Source organism: Photinus pyralis, unplaced genomic scaffold, assembly GCF_008802855.1.
Source record: "Photinus pyralis isolate 1611_PpyrPB1 unplaced genomic scaffold, Ppyr1.3 Ppyr1.4_LG7, whole genome shotgun sequence".
In the NCBI taxonomy this organism is placed as follows: Eukaryota; Metazoa; Arthropoda; class Insecta; order Coleoptera; family Lampyridae; genus Photinus; species Photinus pyralis.
Window position 1 is genome coordinate 33864419 of NW_022170738.1, and position 22151 is coordinate 33886569.

The following is a 22151-nucleotide window of genomic DNA, read 5'->3' on the forward strand; positions in this document are numbered from 1 at the left end:
TTTTTAATGTATTTGAGTGACAAGTATTTGAATACTTTTTACTGTATTCGAATACTTCTCAAAGTATTCGAATACTTTTTATAGTATTCGAATACCTTTGATAGTATTCAAATACTTTTTGAAAGTATTCTGCCCAGCTCTGACAACTGTACTTGGTTGTTCTTCGAGTACGTACTTTTTAAAAATAAAATTGGTGTTTTCATGTTTTGTGCAATTTCTTTTAAATCACAATTGAACGTCATTTTCAACAAAAAATATTAAGGACTATATGGGCGGCATCTCGGAAAAGAGCATCATATTGAAAAAAATATACCGCACGGCCCTGCTACAGCCCCATAGTTCCTTAGCCTTGGGCACATTAAAAATTTGATTTTTTGAAAACGTTATTTGGAATTTGAATTAGATTACTGAACAATCGGGAACGCTTTAAAAAGAAAAGTAACGTGAATAACTGCACTTGAGCCACGAATATCAATGTATCAAAATGTGTCATGGGACTGTGTTTTTACGCCCCATCTCGTATATAACCGTGTTGACGCAAATGTTCATTTTACTAGCGTATTATTTGTGCACATAAGGAGTGTGTTCAATGATAGTAATATGTAAATTGAAAACATCATGCGTGGTGGGAGGGAGGGAAGAAACTTTTATGGATATAAACTGGTAGAAATCGGATTTTTTAGACATGGTCTTTAAAATAATGTGTCACTCGATTGGGATTAGGTATTTTCTCAGGGGTGGCATCTGGGAGGGAGGGAGTCTTAAATCTTAATCGATATGTGGGTGCGATTTTTTCTATTTAAATTAAAAATTATATAACTAAGGTACGGGTTCAAATATAAAAGTTTTGCGGTGTTCGATTTATTCGTAACTCAATTTCGTGGCGAAATCAACGAGGCGCCAATTTCAAAATCAAATCTTTAATTTTAATGTTTGTCTGATGGCTGTCGCAAAATGATCGTCTTTTATCACCTAATAATAAAACTGTTATTTTCGGTTTTGTTACGAATTTTTTTTATGAATTTGAACTGTCCGGCGCTAATTAAGTCGTTCAATATTTATTCTTCGTAGCTTTACGGAATAACAAACTTGTGCGCCGTATTTAGTTTGAAGTAACGTACGACCGATAATGCCAATAATGAATGAAGCAAATTAATTAAAGGAATTTTCACCTATGACACCACTTAAAACTAATTGGTATCAGGTAGAATGAATGATGAATAAAAATAAATGTGTAAAAATGACGAACGGAGGGAGAAATAAAAATGTTTTCAGCAGGGTAGTACCTGAGTCATTGTTCTTCCTGTTTCGTTAGATTCAAAGCCGGTGAACGTACGCATGCAGATGATGGGAAATAGCACTGAAAAAGGGACTTGATAAAATATCCCACGGTCTACCCCGTTTAACGGACAATGCCAATCTAGAGGGGGGGCAATAAGTGACACCATGTTCGATATATGCCCATTTGAGGAAGTGAGAAGAAAATGAGGATACATGCGAGAATATCAGAAATCCCACGTTGCTTAAATTTAATTAAATTTTTGAACTAATTATAATCGGCAATTCGTTTTAGATTGTAATTATCACCGTTATGTAAACAATTTCTTTTAAACAGTTGAACGAATTGGTGACTAACAATAATCCTGGTTTGTGTTATTGTTTGCATTTGCATTTCAAATTCTTCGTTTTCTTTTACCTAAAAAAAATACGCGAATGAGGAAAATGTTGTGATTAGAACAGCATGGGGGTGGCTCTTACAAACGAATACTGATCCATGCGTGCCGTCAATTATGCAAAAATGCAAACTTGCGACACTTTTCAAAGAGGATCACAACTTTTCAAAACGGTGCTTTTCTGCCGAATATGGTTAATCAAAGTATGAAATTATTCAAAAAAAAAGGGCAACGCCGCCGCAACGGATCGTATAATGCGAACCCGTCATTCGATTAGCAGGTGGTCATTTTAATAACTGGGCGCCAGCAGATTCGAGAACTTTTGCATTAATTATTGTTTCCGAAGTAATTTGCAACATTTTCCACTTGGTTTTTGCGATCGCGCAGATCGTCAGCGTTTCAAAATGTTTAATATTTCATTGTTTTTTGAGAATTTGATTACTTATTATACGTGAATTATAACTATAACCGTGTGAATATTTTCACAGAATAAAAAAACCGAAAAATATGACAATGGATTGAATCAAGATTTGTTGTTTGCACCATTGTGCATGTGAGAGGAAAGTCCTTATTTTTAACTATTTTCTAGCAAGTTTGGTATACGTGCTACTGGTGCTAGTATTTTTTCTGTTCGTCAATTCTCTAATCTTTTCTTTGATTTTTACACTTAGATAATTGTGTCAAAAGCTCGAAATAAATTAATCGTTGAATTTATCTTTAGTGGTTTTTTCCGCAATGCAGAGATATGCGTACTCCTGTCGATCGATTACCTTTCCATGCCGCACCCCCCTTTTGCAAATAGCATAGGATTAATACTATTACAGTTAAAAGAAATAACAATTAAAAAATTATTAGATACTTATTAATTATAATTTGGATATAAACTTCCAAAAAGGGATTAGGTACGTAACGTCTTTTTGAGTATTTTAGTAAAATTCGGTAATGGAACATTCTCCTATCTCTCCTATACACTCGCTCGCGAGCATTTGCTTACAATTGATTGTTATAATTGTAGCAATCGATGAAATGAATTTCGCTCAAGTTTGAAAACCGAAAAACCGTAAGACCGTCTACAATTTGTTTATGAAATGCCCTAATAAAAATTGATTTTTGATCTGGGTAACATACTGCAGTACAAACGTACAGTCCTTACGAGAGCTGACGTGGTATTGATGGTAGGTACGTTACTTTTCAAAACTGTAAGACGATCTGGGGAAATTACTGGAAGTTAATTTTCTTTGGGAGATATTGCCGGAAAATTTGGCGAGGGCGAAACTTCTGGGAGAAAATATCCCGTGGACGAGCACTCTTGGAGACGAAAGTTTCGGAGGGAAGTTTTCTTGTAGCCAAACTTCTAAAATATTCCGAGCGCGAGTTTTCCGGTCCATTTTTAGGGTAATTATGGGAAACAATTTGGTAATTTATCGTATGGAAATATGACCACCCTCTCTCCCGACGGTTGCGATATTTTCAAAGATTTTTAAAAAAAATCAAATGCTTTTTTTAGTCACAAAAAGGAGCAACTTTCCCCCATTTAACCTACACTGTATCTCTCACCGTTACGGAGATCCTAATGGTGAGCCACAAGTTTGAACCACGCTGTACAGTTTTTTTTAATATGGTGTAGCCATAACTGAGAAAATTAATTGTAAAAGGTGTAAGATGTAAAATTTTGATAATGTCTCCATCACAAAACCACGCAGAATCAAGTCATTTATTATGTAGTATATTTTTCAATTTATTTTACAATTAAATTAAATTCAAATTCAAATACAACCAACTAAATATATTGATATCTGTAGTACTATGTGGCACCAATAGCGCACCCAACTTCATTGGAAAATGCGCTAAGAATGAAAAGTAGGTATTGCAGATAACTTCATCATCTTTTGGGTAAAAATATTTTCCTTGCCATAATTACACAAAAACACACAAAATATGTTGGTTACCAAAAATACATATACAGGCTGTTTCGCGCAAACCGTTACCTAAAAGTATTCAGACTCACATTATTAATTTGAATCTGAAAATTTGCATAGAAACATAGTTTTTCTTGATCTATCGAAAGAAAATATTATCATAATCGTTTCACTTCCGGTTCTACCGGATGTCGATAGCAACTTTATTTTAAATGTAACACCCTATATTTTATTCCATTTTTGAAATCTACATGTCAATATACGTCGTTTGATACCACATTTCCCTATACCCAGCATCAAAGGTTTTCAAGATATTCAAGATTTTTGAAAATCTTTGACGTTTGACTGCTATTCTTTTGGCCCCTGTACCAATGACTCCGTTGACTTGAATTTCATAAAGTATTCCAAGCTCGACAGTACTGACTTGATGCTACGTGACAGTAATTTAAATTTTGATCACCCTTCTGCAGGGCGTTTTAAAACTAATGGCCCACTTTAATATCTTCGAACCTTAAAAAGTTGATTTTTTCAGATAAAACCTGCTTCATTTTTTTGCACCTTCAAATGTGGAAAAAATTCTACATCGATCAATTATTACGTTCCCTATACCTATCTGTTATGGGTTTCGTTTTATTTAAGATTTTCTAAAATTGTGACCGTTATATATGCATAATTTTCTTGAATTTCCTTGAAATTGTATCATATTTAATTACTCAATGATTGTACCATCCTTGGAAACATTACCTGGGGAATGCTACTGGTTTCAACTTGACGGAGCGCCGGCTCATTCTACCCATTATATGTCTTTGAACATTTTTGAAGACAGGTGAATTAGGCCTACAGATCCACGCTATTGGTTGTATCTTACAAGGAAAATTCGTTTACAATTTTTCAACAACAGAGAGGTCTTGACGTAATCACATAGATTTTGGATTTGTGAAATGAAAATATTGCAGTATAATATATCTGTGTGTTACTAGTGATGATTTTTTTCTGTATTTACAGAACATCCTTCGCATTTTGGTCACAAACCTTCACTGCCATATCTATTCACATCAATATGAGGACTTCTCAACAATAATTATAGGTAAGTACATGCTATTACAATCTTTTGTTAAATTGCAAGGAGAGAATTAGTCGCACTCGCGCGGATGATTGAAACGAAGTTCCATATGTGACCAAATTTTTTAGTAAAACATAGTACCACCAATTTTTTCAACGAGAATAGACAATAGATTCCTGTAAGGTTCTCGCCATTTTTCTGTAGAGATATCGTCTCTAGTGCTGGGCAAATAATACGTAAAATAAAAAATCCAATACAAACGTTCACGCATCATGCAGTACTTTTACAACTACGTAGCCGAAGAAACAATAGGGACCTTTCTTCTATCCTTATATAAGAACATGTGTACCAATTTTTAAAGCGATCTGCCGTTTCTAAACCAAGTTATCGTGCACGCGGAGAGACAAACTGACGAACAGACAGACAACGATACAACTGATCAACGATCCTCGAGACTAATGTTTGGAGTTACGATGCTTCAGTCTTTGGAAGGCACTGTCTTCCCTCATCATGTAGATATGAAGCCTAGGAAAACTCGTCTAGGTCAACTCATCCTCGATGGCCCACGGAGTATTCGGAGGCGGAAAACAAAATACACGATAGTGAGCAATGAGCATGATGCGAAAGAATTTTCCTTTGGGGCCGGTGTTTTTCTATGCGTTTCTGGTTCAATTTATGAATTATTTTAAACATACACAGCGGCTAATGAACTACAGTTGTTGGAAAATGCCTTTCGGATTCGTAACGGTAAGTCTACACCGAAAACAGGCACATAAATGGCGAGAATGATCCTTTACTATGTTTTACCACGAATATCTCGAGAGCGGAGTGTTGGAGGAAGGTACTTCAAAAGAGAAAATGGGATGCATGGACCAGACGTAGGTATGTGTTGGTGGTGTCAAAATTCAAGAACTATTCCTGTTGAGTATTGTTTGCAACACATTGCACATCTGCATTAGCGGTTTATTCTTTAAAAGTATGCCAGACCATTCATAAGACAGCAAGTGTTTCTTCTGAAAGAGTTTCCAATGGTCTCTACACCCTTTAGAGACTCTAACAGGCCTTAAAAGTCACCTAAAGTTTCTAAGGGCTTTTATAATATTTAGAAACCTTTAAGAGTCTCGATGATTTTCCAAAGCTTTGTATCAAAGTTTTTAAGACCTTTTAAAGGGCCTTTTGTCTTTAATAGATTTTAGAGTGTTGAAAAACATTAAGAAAATATGCTTTTCGAACCTTTAATAGACATTTAGTCTACTCTTTAAAACTGGTTGAAAGCTGAACATTGACGTACGTCTTTAATATCTTTAAGAAGCTTTTACGAGTTCTAAAGAGCCTTTAAGAACTTTAAGTATTGCCCGCAGTCTTGAAAAGTGTCCAAGAGTCTTTAAGAACTTGAAGTGGTTACATGAGCTTTTAAGGGTCGTGAATAATTTCAAAAGCCATCTAGATTCTTGTATGGTTTTCATTGATCTTTACCAGCTCAACTTGAATTTTTAAAGGATTTTAGAGATACATTATTTAAGAGATTTAAGGGTCTTTAAACATATGTATGTAATAAGCCTGAAAGCCCATCTCTTCCATCACAGATCTTTTTTATTGCAGTATCTTGAGAACCGAAGATCACATTAGGTTCAATGGATGCCGCCCGGGGCATTTTGGTTGTTAGCGAACGCTCGCATTACACCAAATCTGTTAACAGTAGAACATGCACGAGTTAAGCCCTGACGATACATAATCAAAAGTACCAAAGCGGTGACATTACATTTGATATGGTACTGGCTATCCCCAGTTTGAATTTCATGCAATTTGGTTCATAATTGGTCGACATGACAAAAATCAACTAGTTATAAAGTTTGACTCTTTCCGCCCTCGACATGGCCCAGGTGGACGAACGGACGGACAAAATTAACACAAACGTGTTCGTTGTGTCCGCTAATTTTAGGGGAAAATTCAGCATCCTCACAAACATAAAGAACGTTTGCCGATGTGTGCCATTGCACTTACGGGTTTGCAGTATAAAAAATATCATCAGAGAGTGTTCTAGCTTAATTTTTATTTGATCGTGACGTGTCATATTTTGATATTAACAGTAGATGACCCTCTTGAGTCATGGATGCACATTGTCAAAGATTTGTTGCAAAAACAGTTTAAAAATAACAAATCGGCACTTTTGAAGATGCGCCGTTTGGAAATTTTCAGATTTGTAAACGTAAATAATTATATAAAAAGACACGATGATTGAAATCGCAATTTATTTATGAAACGGAACGAGGATAAAAGAAGAAGAGTCGATGTTTGTATAATTATTTTTAATTTTCTATTTAGAGTGCTCCTTGCATAGGTATTTACACGAGCCAAAAGCTCATGCGATGAATGCGTTTACATATTTTTCTCGCTCACTGCTCGAGTGTTAAACGAGGGGTTAAATCTGGGTCGAGTCGAGTATTCTTTTCCCCGAACATCTTTAAGGTTAATGGGCCATTAATGTACTTCTTTTCTGTGCATTACAGTAATTATAATTTAATAGAAAATTTTGCATAATTTTCGCCGACGTTAACCCTTGAAATATGCGCGGAATTGCCAATTGTAATTAACTTGGGTACTTCATTTGAAATTGCTCGTTAAAGAAAAACCGGTTGTAATCAAATTGAAAGGATGGGAAAATTACGTCGATACCTTTCAGTCTGATGCGGTTTATTTTCACACCTTCTCGTTATTTCAGATAGAGGTACGTAAATCTTTTCATACCCTTATTGGTTCATTTCCTCCTTGAGGCATTATATTGATCGGAATTGTCGACATTTGCGAATATTAGGTTTTTTTAAATTATCTTTTTCTAATTTATTCTTGGTTACCAAGCGTATTTATGTACACTTCCTATAATACACAAAATGTGGTCGAGTGTGTGGTGGCAATACATCCTGTGTTTGCAATTTTAACCTAATTCGAAATGCTTGTGAGGTTCGCCTCTAATGTCTTTTTAGTTTTACAGGAAGCCACATCTCCAAAATTCGAAACTAACTTTTGGCTTAAAAGTTTCAATTTTTAGAACAGGTGTATACGTAACTTTAATATTTGCTTAATAATCTGTCGTTTATGATTTTGCTATACAGTTGGAGTTACTCAAAAATTAGTCTTTTTATTGGGTCCTGATAAAAATACATGCTCTGTGCCTTTTAAGCGAGCAATTAACACTATATTCGCCTTATAATAATTATTTAATTCGAAAATTACCGAAGTACCTTTCATTGCGTGAGCATTTATTCATCATTCTAACAATAACCGTAATTGATTATTAAAAGAGAAGTTATTTCATTTTTTTTCTAAAAGATTGTGAGAAATCAATAGAATCTGGCTGAAAGGCGAGGTCGGCTATATTGTATAATCTCCCATGAAAATGAACAGATGAGAACAAAGAAGAACAAAAAAGCTTGCTTTTCTATACCTTCAGGAAAAAATAATATGAAAGCAGAGTTAAATGTGAAAATATTAAACGTACCCAAAAAAGTAAGAATGATATAATTTTCCATCCCTTAATAAAGGTATACATGTATTATTTTTCCTATGTCTATTTTTTAAAATGAAGTAGAAATAACTTATATTTATCGTTGCGTTGAAATACTTCCCCACGGAAAATTGAATAGTGGTTACTCGTTGAAAGTGAATCTCGAAAGATGGTGGATGAATTTGAAATCGGCACAACCTTTTATTAGTTCCAATTTAGTTTGTTGATTGGAAAAATTACCAATGCTCCGCAGTATGGAAATTACTCTTATAACTTAGGGTTTACACTTTACAGCAAAAGAAAGCACATATTAATTGTCTTTAACCTTTTTACCTGTTGCCGTTTTATCTATAATTTTATTAGCACCTCGTATACTCAAATCTGGTGCGCAACTTGGTTTTTTAAACGTAACTTGTCACTCGAAAAATAGCACAACGAAATGTTTGCACCTTGGACTCAAACGCTTTCGTGTTAACAATTTATTTGAATACGATCACCTTAATCAGATTGTGCAATGACCCGCAAATATTACCGTACCTATAAAAAAAGTTATTTATTCGCACTGTTCACGGTTGAAAATCATCCGTTCATTAGTTTTCGCTACACGACGGAAGTTATACGGCTTTCGGTTCGAACGATTAATTAACAATGAAATTTTTACGTAACTCATGATATTCGCCTTGAAAGCTTGGCGAGGAATTTCGTCTATATGCGATTTTAAAAATGCATCGCTCTATCTGCATGGGTTTCTCTTCGAAAGTTGTAACAAACCCGCTCTGAAGGGTTGTATTTAATGATGCTACAGTACAACCTCGTTAATCCGAATACATTCGGACCACCGCCCTTTCGGATTATAAAATTTTCGGATTATCGCTAAATTAGCGCAAATAATAAATTTGGACACAAGCATTAAGAAATAAACTTTATTCTTTTCAACGTCTTCAGGGGTGTCATCGTTGTTACGAGGAACGAAATTCTTTCGGACTATCGCGATTTCGGACTAGCGTGTATTCGGATCGAGGTTGTACTGTATGCACATTTTCACATAATTGCCCTTTAACAGTCAAGTGTACTGCAACTTAACTTTCAGTTTCGATATTTTTAATGGCGTTTTGTAGTTTTTTTAAAAGCTAAGTTAAATTTGACATTAGTGGTTCATACGCCTATAAACCAAACGGGTTTTGACTATTTTAGTTATAGAAATTTGTGGACAGGGTACTCCTTCACAAAATACCTTTGTAGTACAAACGATAAACGAAACAAGCCAATTATTTTCAGGATGTTTTTAAATAAATAATGTTGCTCAGAAATCCATGTCAAATTTCTCTGTTTTGAAAACGGAAAAACCTTCTTTTTTAAATGGCACCCCTGTATTTTCTTTTCAATGATTCTATACCGGGAAATCAGGGAAATTTGTAATTGGATCGCCATATATTGTTGTCAAACAACGTCATGCAGACGTTATTTCGGTATATACACATCCTGTATATGAGAATATTTCAATTTATTAAGTAAATCTGGGGGTTATTTACGAATAAACGCAAAGTTGATTTATTTTACTTGAATTTGTATCTCAGTGTTTGTTTTTCCTCTTAGAAATGTGTGAGATGCCTAATTTTGCGGTTTAATTTTATTGCTTTTGTAAATTATTCAATTTAGATAAGGTGTTAGAAGAAAGGTCGTTTGCGATAAGGAGCTTTATTCTCAGGGGAAAATTAAATAACACACGCGTTCTCGTGCTGATGACGAAAACGCAGGTGTTTCGAAGAATTAAGCGTCTTGAGTCTTGAGATTTATTGGAAAATTCTTAAAGAAGATTAGTTTATGGTGGACGTGGTGTTTCCTTAAATACTGGAGGCAACGAGAACGGGGCTGTTGGTGTCGCAACCATGTAAGAGCGTGTACTTTTGTTTACTCTAATTTTTTTACGGGCAATCAGCCTTTTTATATGAAAACGTAATTCGTCGGTATAGAAATGAAGCGTTAAGTTAACCGAAGTTGTTAAGTTTAACCCGTGTCGTCCGATTACGAAAAAGTTTTGACGAGTTGAAAAAGCAAGGAGTGTAGTACAGTCAGTGGCGGATTTAAATTTTTTGCGCCCCTAGGCACACCGAAAGATATGCGCCCCAAAATAATCTTTATATTGCAATAAATTTTAAAATAAAAATCAAATTATAACGTGAAATTTTGAAATCTAATATGAAAAGAAACTATATACCAATTCTAATTTATTTCATAATTTCAATTAAACATTTTTGTCATTTGTAACTTGTTAGGGGACTTATTTTCAAACTTAAAATGTTACCTAAAATAAATATAGTGCAAAAAATGCCGCCTCCTAAAGCTGCCGCCCCTAGGCACGTGCCTAGTGTGCCTATATGTAAATCCGCCACTGAGTACAGCGAGGTCTTTCGTTAAGGTTATCTTCTTATCAAAAGTTAAAGGTTTCTACTGTCCGAACACATACCGAAAATTAGTCATCAAATTCAACAAACCAGATTTTATCATTGAGTTAAGTGTTATCAAGAACAAGTGAAATTTCGTGAAGCTGTGTTTTTTTATCGGTTTTAGTGCGCCTAGTATCGTAAACCTTTTACGACCAGATTATTTGGATTAGGTGTTAAAAAAAACTAATTCTAATTTCTTATTTTCCCTGTCGACCGCCCGAGTGCGGGGTAATTTGTCCAAACAAGCTTCATAACTAAGCATTTCTTTTTGCAAGGATTTTGTTTTAATTTTTTTTGTCGGAATAAATTTTTATCATTGTTAATCAATTAATTGTGTGCTCATTCGAGTCCACGGGATAAAGTTTTCATGTCAGATTTTTCTTTTCGTGCCCAAGAATTATGTCAGGTGCTTTGTTTTGATCTAGTTGAGCTGGTGTTTTGTGAGTGGCTTAGTGGCCGCATGTTATTGCCCACAGCCATATAAAATGATCGGTTTTTCTAGAAAAATTTAATTACTTGTTTCGAAAAAATATAATGCCCTAATATTAAGAATTTGACATCCAAAAAAATTCAAAAAGACGTTTAATAGTCGTTTTGCTCAAGTATTTTTTTCACAAAAATTCGTATCATTAGGTTACTTGTAGGTTTAAAATTGCCTTCTCACATTTTTTTAAAAGCAAAGTTAGGCAAAAATGCTGGGGAGTTTTCCGAAGGGATAACTATCTGCTGTTTACGAATATGCTCCCTAGACATGTGGACAGTGGCTTTTAATTAAATGCTATTGAACTTTTATCTATATACGATTATTAAGGAAGGTTTTCTCCTATTAAAGGTGTATTAATTAAGATCCTATTCGCACCATATTGAAAGAGAAAGGTTATTAATTTCAACCATATAAATATGTGTCTAATTAAGCTTAGAGTTCTGGCTGGAAAATCACCTTGTAACCTATATATGGACCGTCCGTAATTTATTTTTCGATGGCTAGGAAACTTTATTCGTGGTATATTATAACGTCAATCAATTCAGGACGCCGCCGTTGTGTCAAATTTTGAACGTGATGAATTACCCACCTGCCATGCCACCATCTGAACAAATTAATCTGCAATGCAGCCGCTCGTTGTGAAATGTTTCATAAATATGTAAAATAAGTCCCGCGTCTGTTACGGTTATCACATTAGATTGGAACAAATAATACGTTTTCAAAGTACGCGCGCCCGCTTTTCCTATAATATGCAAATTTGAATTTTATAATAAAAATGTAAACCACCCAAGAATAACAAAACATACACTTATTATTAAAGCAGGGAGTTTCTTTCTCATATTGCGGGTAGCTATAAAGTGCACGAATTTGTTTTTTTTTTCTCTTCGCTCGCGTCTTTTGGTTTTATTTGAAGGGAATTCTGCAAAGAAACGGGCTTGTTTACTTTGCTATTAGATGAATTGCTATTGCGCAATGTCGGGGGTGAGATATTTGCGTAAGGTTTTTTTGTTTACGAGTTCTCCAAAAGAAATTTGCATGCAATTTGCAAAGGAAATGTCGAAACGATGCCATTGATTGCCGACGCCGAGACGTCCAGACCGCGTTCACTAATAGAAATTCGAGACTTTTTCCGTTTATCCTTTACAAATATAGCAAATGGAAAACAAGTTCCTTTATCAGGATTTGATGATGGTGGAAATTTTTATTTTTTACCCTGATTTCGTTGAATTTGCAATAAAACAAGGAAAGGCAGGACCTTTTCAAAACTTCATTCAACTTTTCACAGGCTCGTTTGAAAATTATTTCCAAAATAGATAATAAAGCGATTGTCTATTGGCATTATTTAATTTAAGGGATGATGATAGGGGATAGATTGAATATCTCAATGACAGCATTTGAATAATTGGTGTCCAAGCACTCCTAATGTGGACTTGTTGGTTTCCACTGTTTCAAAATTATTAAGACATGTATGTTGGTTTGATCTGGAGCGATCTCTAAATTTACAAGGCATTTTTCGCATGAGTCGTCGTTTTCGGTATTTTACATACGAGGTTGGTCAACAAATCAATTAAATTTTATTTTGTAATCTACCTGGCCATGAATGGACCATAATCGTTCTTAATGACATTACCGCAAACAACAATTTTGCCTAATTTATCCAATAACAAGGATTTTAAACAAGCCTGAAATTATAAAAATTAGTTACGATCAAAGTGGCTCATTTGCGTCATAAAGTTAAATAATTTTTATCTATTATGTTAACATATTGGTTTTTTTTATACTAATCTAATCAGTAGAACAACATGATGGAGAGATTTATTGATTTATTTATTTATTGATTTATTGCTCCTCTTGTTTTAGGTCCTAGAATCTAGGCCCTCAACAAGCTTACGCCCAATTACAAAGTGACCCGCATAATGCATTTTAATTGGAATACCATGAAAGATAAAATTATTTTCTACCCCCTTCCTCCTCTCCTCGGCCACCTACTCACCTCAAAAAGGAGAATACCACGAAGGGTGGAATGTGTGTACACTCCCCTTTCCCATCTTAAAAAATGTTACTTGGCACCACTAAAGGCATGCGTATGCAAATTCTGAGACCAGTTGGTTGTCGCATGTAAAAGTTATATACTTTTTACATTCAAAAACAGCATCTCAGGAAATAATTCATGGGGGGCTCTCCCTTGAGATAGCGAAATTTGATGGCGCTCTGGCACACCATCAAGGTATAGGCTACATATTGTACAACATTCCAGGATTCTAGGACCATTCCCCTAAAAGTAGTTCAAAACCGCAGAAATGGGTCCGGACGGACGGACAAAACGCCAACAATAGCACTTTTTTTTAACTCTTAAAAAATGCCCTAAAAATGGAGAAATGCGTGATTCATTATTAAAAAAACTTTGAATTGAATTCAAATCTAGCATGCTGCTTGCTGTCAAGTGTCAGGATGCGCGATTGTGATTGAAACCAAATTCATTTGTTTATTGTCTTTGTCTGGAATCATGGTCATGGAATCACAGATTAATCTGTGTGTGCCATTGTAAACTTCAAAGCAAAAATTCAAAATTAATTCCCAAATGAAGTACTAAGTGTTTAGTATCACTGGTTTTGTAATTTTTAAGAATTAAAAAAATGTGCTATATTTTGCGTTTTGTCCGTCCGTCCGGATCCAGGTCTCCAGTTTGGAACTACTTTTAGGGGAATGGTCCTGAATTATATCCTGAGACACTGTTTTTGAATGTAAAACGTGCATAACTTTTACATGCGACAACCAACTGGCCTCAGAATTTGCATACGCACGTCTTTAGTGGTGGAAAGAAAAATTTTTGAAATAGAGGAGGAGGGGGTGTAAACACGTTCTACCCCTCATGGTATTCTAATTAAAGGTCTCGCCGAAATGAATTGGTTTGTACATCTGCGCGACTCCTTTCCTAGATCAGCAGGTGGCAGGGAGGAGGAGGGAGGGGGTAGAAATTAAGGTTATCTTTCATGGTATTCACATTAAAGGTCTGAAAGGAACTGTTTTCTATTAACTTCCGTCATACTTCTTGACGCCTTATCAAAAGAAGGGATTTGGTGGCGGTCGGGGGGGGGGTTTAACTGGTTTTATCCTTGATGGTACTCTACTGAAAGGTCTCAACGAAAGGAATTAATTTTTACCAACCATCGTCTATGGGCGATTGGGACGTCTGGAAGAAGTATATCCATTAGTAATGTCAAAACTTTAAGAGCGAATATCTCGAAAACGGTTTGTCGGAGAAAAGTACTCTCAAAGGTAAAATCTGCAGAATGGAGTGTCGGAAGATTTTGAATGTATGCCAGGCAGTCCTTAAATGTTTGTGTGTAAAGAGCCTCCTCCCTTTATAAGCCAACCATTTACTAAGCTATTTCGGTTTTAAAAAAATGCGCTTTATCTGCACAATTTCTACTTGTTTTATTTATATCTAGTCACCCATGGCCGTTTTATGCTTATGCTCATCTAGTTATTGAAACCAGTGCAGTACAAACTACTGCAATAAATATTCAAATGTGTAGGTACCGTTCACAGCCTGGCAGTATTAAACTCTAGCTTGAAATTTATCAATCGTATTTGAAACAGCTTCAGATGTGATTGGCTCTCATCTCAAATGCGGGTCACTCTGTAATTGGGCGCATGCCTGTCGAGGGCCCAAAACAAGAGAGGGATAATAATCTCTGTACAAATGCGATTTTTTAAGCTCGCAATGTCTCGGCGGATTGAGATAAATCGTAAATCTTACTTTTAAGGAAGAAATCCAGCGGACTTAAATCTTGTGATCGAGCTGCTCAATCTATTGGACCTCTTCTTCCTATCCAACGGTACTAGCAGACATTTATTCCAAAATGTGGAGAGGCCCCGTCTTGCTGGGACCATATTCCGGTTGGAGTTATATCCGGATCGCCTTCATTTTGGTATAAAACAGCTAATGTACGCATACATCAAATCATTCGAAAATTTAGATATACCTCGGCCGTTAAATTACGCTGGAAAAAAATAAGGTCCGAAAATCTACACTTTAAAAAAAAGTGTTTTTATTCCATGCCTTTACGTAACAATCCGTAATTAATTTTTGTGGTATGTTGAGTTGGTACATTTATCTTTTGTATTTTGTAAAGGAACCATGAAAATAAGTTACCATAATTTCGAGAGCGGACAAGACTCCGCTTGGTCCACCCCTGCATGAAGGGAAATATTGTTGTCCTCCAATTATAAAGCATTGATGTTTTTGGTTTTCCGAAATGGTACATTTAGTTGTACAAAGACGGCGATACATGGACGGAACCGTAATTGGTAGGGGATTGGAACAGACAGAGACAGCAGTTTTTCATTAGAATATTATGAAGGAAATAACTATTTTTGTCCCATACCCTTCCCGTAGTAGTTTATTTGGTAATTTATTTATTTATTATTATCCGGATGACATGGACAGTGCTTTATTGCCGTGGAATGCGTGTGGGGTTTTAAAAGACCGTATTTATATGAGGATACAGTCGACCACAGACTGGTATCTCGGATACGCCCATCACATTGCGTCTTAGGGAGCAGATATACTATATATCCAAATTTCGGTTTCAGTCGCCCTATTTTTTAGCGCATTTACCAACCACCTACCATTCGGTGGCGTATAACTCTGGCACCTGAGCCAAGGAAAATCTCGAGGAAAATCTTGACGATTAAGCTGCGCAATCCCAACTTTCTTATTCATGGAACTGACTGTCGTTTTAGTACAGTCAAATTAGATCAAATTTCCACGAATAGCGGAAGTAATTGAAAGAAAGCTGAAAATTGGTATAGAGGTACATTAGGGCTTGTATTCGAACATACTAAAAGTCGGGGCCGAAACTCCTAGAGCTCGAGCCGCCATCTTGGAAAAAGGTACTCCAAATCACTTTTCCGCTGATATCTCGGTAATCGTGCATTCTAGCAAGTAAAGTTTCATATAAAAAAGAAAGATAATAAAATTTTTTATAAAAAAGATGGTGTGCACTTTTTTTGTATTTTCGATATTTACGTCGATATTCCACATTGAATATAGAGCTTAATCTTTTTTTCAGATGTAGGTGTATTACTTTCAGCGCTCACGTGCTTTAAACATGAAAATGTTTAAAAAATTGATCTAGTTGGCATTTTAGGGCCTGTTGACAAGTGAAGACAGGTGACAGGTGGCACACGTATGGGATAAAATCTGTGACCATATTGTTACTGTGGGTCGTACATCTTCAATAAATTCACAATTTCACTCTGCGGATTTCTTGTTCGTAGAAGATCAAAATCTGGGACAGTTTATATACAGTGGTGTTTTGGTTCTAGCTAGTATTGACTTATTATTTTTAAAAAACCTAGCCAGACAGTCAATTGCTGAGTACCTACTGGGTGTCATGTACCCTAACGGACAGATGGGCAAATTAAATAAATAATAATAATTAAACATATGTGCCCGTTTAAGATGAAACTAAAAAGAATCATCTCCGCCCTCTGCATTTTCAGTTCTTCTCCTAACCACTGGCTACAGCCTCTGTAATTCACCACTGATGCCATTTATGAATACAAAAGAAGACTCGCACTTGATGGATAGATGTTATGACGTTATTGCATAGGCATCAGTTCACTGACCATCTAAAAATTAATGAGGCTGTCACGGCAGTGTGAATACCTAAATGTCAACGTCTAAATTATTCGCGGTCGATTTTTACAACGCTGCGACAACATAGACGGGAAGCCGAAATTTAGATTACGGTTTCTCTGAGTTCTTGCATTTACTCTTTCAGAATGGCGGTGGTCACCGGTCTTTTGATTGGAAACACAAAAAACACGAGGTACAAATATACCGCAGCCGAGGCACTTGTTAACGTTTCAAAAAGAGGAAGTGTGCTTGATAGCGTCTGTACAGCAGAGATGTCTGTGTATTGTAGGTAGCGAATAGGCAAGGCGGGGGTCATTAACATAAATAAATAATTCCCACACAATGGTACCCATTATCGTTAACCGGTAAATGCGTAATAATCATTACGCAAATTACGAGCGTATTAATTAGGTAATGACAACGCGTTAAGTTATTTTGGATAACGTTTAACAGTTTCGGTTTCTTGCATGCGGCGGGCATCGGTAGGAGCTACCTGATGCAGATGTTTTTAGTTCTGGTAATATGGAAGTGTGGGGAAACCTTTACCTAACCGTCACCAACAAATTATTACCACAAAATAGTCGCAAGCGGGTACGTCGTCGGTTCGCGTACGAATTTCGGGCGCGTCGCGTTTTTCTCCTGAATTGTTTTTGTTTTTCGAAATTGTGCCGTTTCCGTGTTCGTTGCCTCTGTGATATTAGTTTTAGATTTTATTGTCCTTGGTTTTGGTGACCTCTCGGTTGTGTATTCAAGGCCATCCACTATCCAAGGAAAGCGGTTCGATAAAATAAGAAAATCGCTGAACTGAACGATTCTAGTCTTTTCACATGTGAATTCTACGTGCAACTGCATTCTTCACCTTTGCTGCAGAGGACCGACCTGCTATGTTTTGCTGTTTCATTAGGCGATTTTATTATAGACGTTCAACCTTCACCCTAAATACATCTGCTGTAGGGATTCACATCTGCCTTTAAAACTACTACCTACAGTTGCTGAAATTGTGGCTGTGATGTTTGTTCGGGGTGCTTTGTGCTCGTAATTAGTGGATTTTTATTGTTGCTATTTATTAAGTAAAAACATGGGGAATCATCATCCGTCGAATCATCAACCTTTAGAACGTGGGAATGTGGGAAAATTCGGCGATGTGACAACGGTAGGTGAATTTTATCGGTGGTGATTTCAATGCTGCAGCAGAACCGTCGACTTTGTCCGTTTTTGTCGGATGGCGAGTAGTTTGTTGACCCGTTTTTTCAGTATCGTGACGTCATCCAATTTAAATTGAACAATCGATAATTTACAGTGGAATTTAATCGTTAGTATGATCGAATGTTAATTTTGCGGTTTTCATAGCATTAATGCGAAACGTTCTTTTCCCAGTAAAATTGCCTTCTAATCACGTATTCCCGATAATAGATTTAATGAATTCTTTACAAAAATGCGTCACGATCACCATCACTGAAAATCGGGAAATTATAGATTTCAAGTTTTTGCAAATGATCCAATCATCGTCTTTAAATTTGTATTTATTATACCGAGTATTATACCTACCTTTGTGTTGGTGTCGAGGTTGGTGTATAGACTGGCGAAACGGTTACTTCTCTTTTTCTCTTTGAGGAAGATGGCAGCTCATTAACAAAAATAGTCTTTCGACGCTATTGAAAATGTTCGAATCTGTTTTACTGCCAAGTTTTTCATTGAGAACCCAGAAAAACATGGGGTGTCTGATTTTTCCCAAGTGGAAAGTATGGTTGCTTGCTTCAAAAGTGCTACCCGAGATCCTGGGACTTTATGTTTCAGGAGCCTATCTGGAAAAACTAGCTTAGGGCTTGCACAATAAGGCTGTATGTCGGACTCGGATCTGATTTACAAAAATTCAATAGTATACTCGCCCCTAGCCCACCCTCGTTACTCGTAAGATGCAGCTTGTCCCATTTTTATATTTAATCATTTCCTTGTCGCGCATTTTGCAATTTAATTGTCAAGTTACACGTTTATCTGTTAATTCGAAAGGGCTGCCAAATAGTTCTGGGAATTTACAGATGTATCTGGCTGGGAATTCATAGATCTTTCTGGCAATTGCAGATCTTTCAGGGAGTTAACACATACTTCTTGGAATTTACAGATCTATCCGCTATCCTGACAACAATTTATTTTTAGACATCCCCGCAAATTAAATTCCGTGATTGGCAGATGCGGTTAAAATACATTTAAAATGAATGTAATGCACAAAATGTGTTGAAGATTACATACAATTGAAAGGCACCAAGCCATTACACAAATCAGAAGATGGAAAGAATCATTTCTTCATTTCTGATATTATCCTTTATCTCGTATTATATTAACTATTATTTTATTTAGTAGTGTTGTAAAATTCCCGTAATTTATTGTTGCGAATATTCGGGAACGGTAGTCGCACTCTTCGAAAACGACTCGACATATTTATACGAATTTTTGTTATATATTTGGTAGGTCTTTGATTAGGTCGTAAACTATAGTTCATACTTCTAATAGTTTGCCGTGTGTCTGAGGTGAGGCCGAAACCGAGCGTATGTGCCATCAATGAAAAGGAGAGTGCCCAAGGGGATACTTCGCGGTATCTGCTAGTACGAGTGCTACTATTCTATACTCTTTAAAACAATAAAACGCATCCGTGTTTTGAATTGTTTATTTAATATAAGTACATAAAAAGGAAAAGCTTTTCAGGCTCATATGCCATAACAAATACTTACTGTACTTGTTACAAACCATTAAATCTCGGATTAAATTGAAACCGTAAAATTTGCATGAATAGAAACTTCACATTCATTTTCAAAATTAGATGCATAATCGTGGTCTAATGCAACTGATGGAATTTCCTTGTCTTTTTAGAGTTTCTTTCAAAGCTGTAGAAAGCTTTGAAAATTATAGAAGGATTCTGTACCTACAATCTACATAGAAACTTTGGAAAAGTGATAGACAGTGCTTAAACAGCCTTCAAAGAAATGTTTAAATGATTTTTCAGGGCCTTCTATCCACAACGAGATCCACAACGTCTTAAGAACCTAGAAAGTTCTGATATGAACCAAAAAGTAGCTAGATTGCTCTAACAAGGGCCAAATAACACGAGAAAACGTGTCTTAATTTGTTACGTTCACTTTGAGCAAACGTAATTAGCACATGAAGATAAGCACACTAGATCTGAAATGTCAATGTTTACCTAGATTTAAATCAATTTTTAGCAAAAAGAAAGATCAACTCTTAGTCGGGGTCAATATCTAAACAGGCTTTTTGAAATCAGAAGGGCGCTTTTCTGGCTTATCTGGAACAGATAACAACACAAATAAACAAGAGAGATAGCGAATAGCGCGGCACAAAAATATTGCGATAGCAATGTCTAACGGTTGACACTAAGCCAAATCGTATACTAGAACCGTAATTAAAACTCAATAAAAACCTTGATAAGAACCAATAATTCAATTTACGTTAACTAAACAAAAGCAAAATTTTGACTCGACCACAGATTGTCCGTAAGCTTATGTGCTCGATTTTCCGTCGTCTGTCTGTCTGTCTGTTCCATCGAGATCTCAGCCCAGAGCCACCTAGAGACTTAGCATTTTCGCTAATTGATAGCTAGGTACTATGGTATATTTACCCGTTACTTATCATTTACAGTTTTGTTACGTGCCAACACCCACAAGTGGATTTTGAAACATGTTTTTGTTTAGCAGTCGCATAATTAGAGCATCTGGCAGTTATTATATGGCAATTTTCGTAATTATCCAATGATTTCGGTAATTGTCTTACGATTTTAATAATTGTTGGGCGATTGTAGTAATTTTTAAGCGATTATGGCGATTTGTAATAATTGGGGTTTTTTATCATTCTTGTTTCTCGTCCTTTTCCATCACTGTGATTTCTTATGGTAACCTTGGAGAAGGAGAGTTTAAATCGAGAATAAAATAAATAAAATCTCTTTGGCAATAAATAAATTGATAAATAAATAAAATTACAGATTCTAAAGTACTCGCACTAATAAAAGTAATTTTCTTGGCACTTATATACTTAGTTCCAATTCCCTGGTGGCATAATTTTTCTATAGCAATAAGCAAAGAACGCCCTCGTCTAATGTTACAGATAACGCTAACTTTAAATTTCATCCATAAAAATAATATTACAACATAACTCTTTTATGCACGAATCTTAAGTCATAAAAAGAATAACAGGAATGCGATAATCCATAAATATTTGAAGGCGTAGGCGCGTCTGGAATTTGGAATTAATCGACTACTTTACTTTTATAATGCAGGATAAAAGAGCACTTATTTGTGTCGTTTTAATGTACGGTGAGAGTTAGAATTTTGAAAGTGGTAGTCGATAGATCATTATTAGTCACCCGAGTGCATATTTTACATTCTTTTACTTTCTGGTGAATCACCAAATTTAGTGTGTCCAAGTGCGTCATCCCTTCTTTTTCCACACAAAGACTTCATTTTTAAAGAAGGGGCAATTGGCAATTGCAAAAAGAGTGAAGGTACCGTAACTTCACATAAAATAGCTACAATTAATTACCATGCTAATTGTTACGTGCGAAATAGAAATAAAGGGACAAAATAAATTGAACTGACCTTTATGATGGAAGCACTTAAATTATTTTTCTTTCTTAATTAGCTTAATACAAATGCGAACATTAGTTCGTTTGATAAGTCTAAGATCTCTTATCATTTTAGGCACGCAGAAATTAAGCACGTCGCTATGTGTAACCCTCGCCGTTGCTTTGTTTTATACGTATTCGCGTTTAACATCAACTAGTAAATTGTTGACATAAAACATAACGGTAAACACTTTAAGTTGGTTAGATCAATGACTTTATGAGTAATTCCATCCGGCTATTCCATGATTCAGCATCCCAAGGGTAACAATTTAAATTTAAACCAATGGCTTGAATGTTTTGTGGAAAAAAATCTTTAAATGAAGTCAATCTGACTACTTAATTATCTTAGTCTTTTGTTAATTATTGTGTTGCATTTTATGCCCAGTAAGATAATTCTTCGTGTTTTTTCTGGGTTCGGTTTCTATTTTCAATACTTCGTGCTTTTTAGCGCATTTTTGAAAAAAAAATTACGCTAGTATATTCGTTATGGCTGGCTGGCTGTCCGGCTGAAATTTCTGCAATTACATTAGCTAGACACTTCAAATTTTTACTAAAAGCTTTCTGCTATTGTGATATAGTGTAGATGTGCGGGCTCTAGTTTATTTTTAGTTGGATTACTCGTGAGATCGATAATTTTAAACTTCGCTAATAAAATACTGATCTACCCTATGTAGATACTTATTACTAAAAATGCGCTTTAACATGTATATGCTGATTTACAACTTGTTTAATTTTGAATCGATCTCGCAATCGATGTTTAAAACATTAGATTAGAGCAATCTT

At 35.6% G+C, this 22151-nt stretch overlaps 1 protein-coding gene across 3 annotated transcripts in view; it reads left to right on the plus strand.

Moving 5' to 3' along the window:
* The window catches only part of LOC116175460 (protein numb), a 58414-nt gene that overhangs the window by 28269 nt on the left and 7994 nt on the right, over positions 1-22151 (plus strand). Inside the window, exon 2 of one of the 3 annotated variants that reach the window (XM_031493595.1) lies at positions 4598-4679. The exons of 1 other annotated variant lie outside the window; for it this stretch is intronic. Coding sequence is in view for 1 of the 2 variants with exons in the window: in XM_031493592.1 (XP_031349452.1) it covers positions 17817-17891 (75 nt within the window). In the remaining variant the exon portion in view is untranslated. Of the gene's footprint in view, positions 1-4597; positions 4680-17275; positions 17892-22151 lie in introns of those variants that run through there. One more of the 3 variants, XM_031493592.1, reaches the window with a different exon arrangement.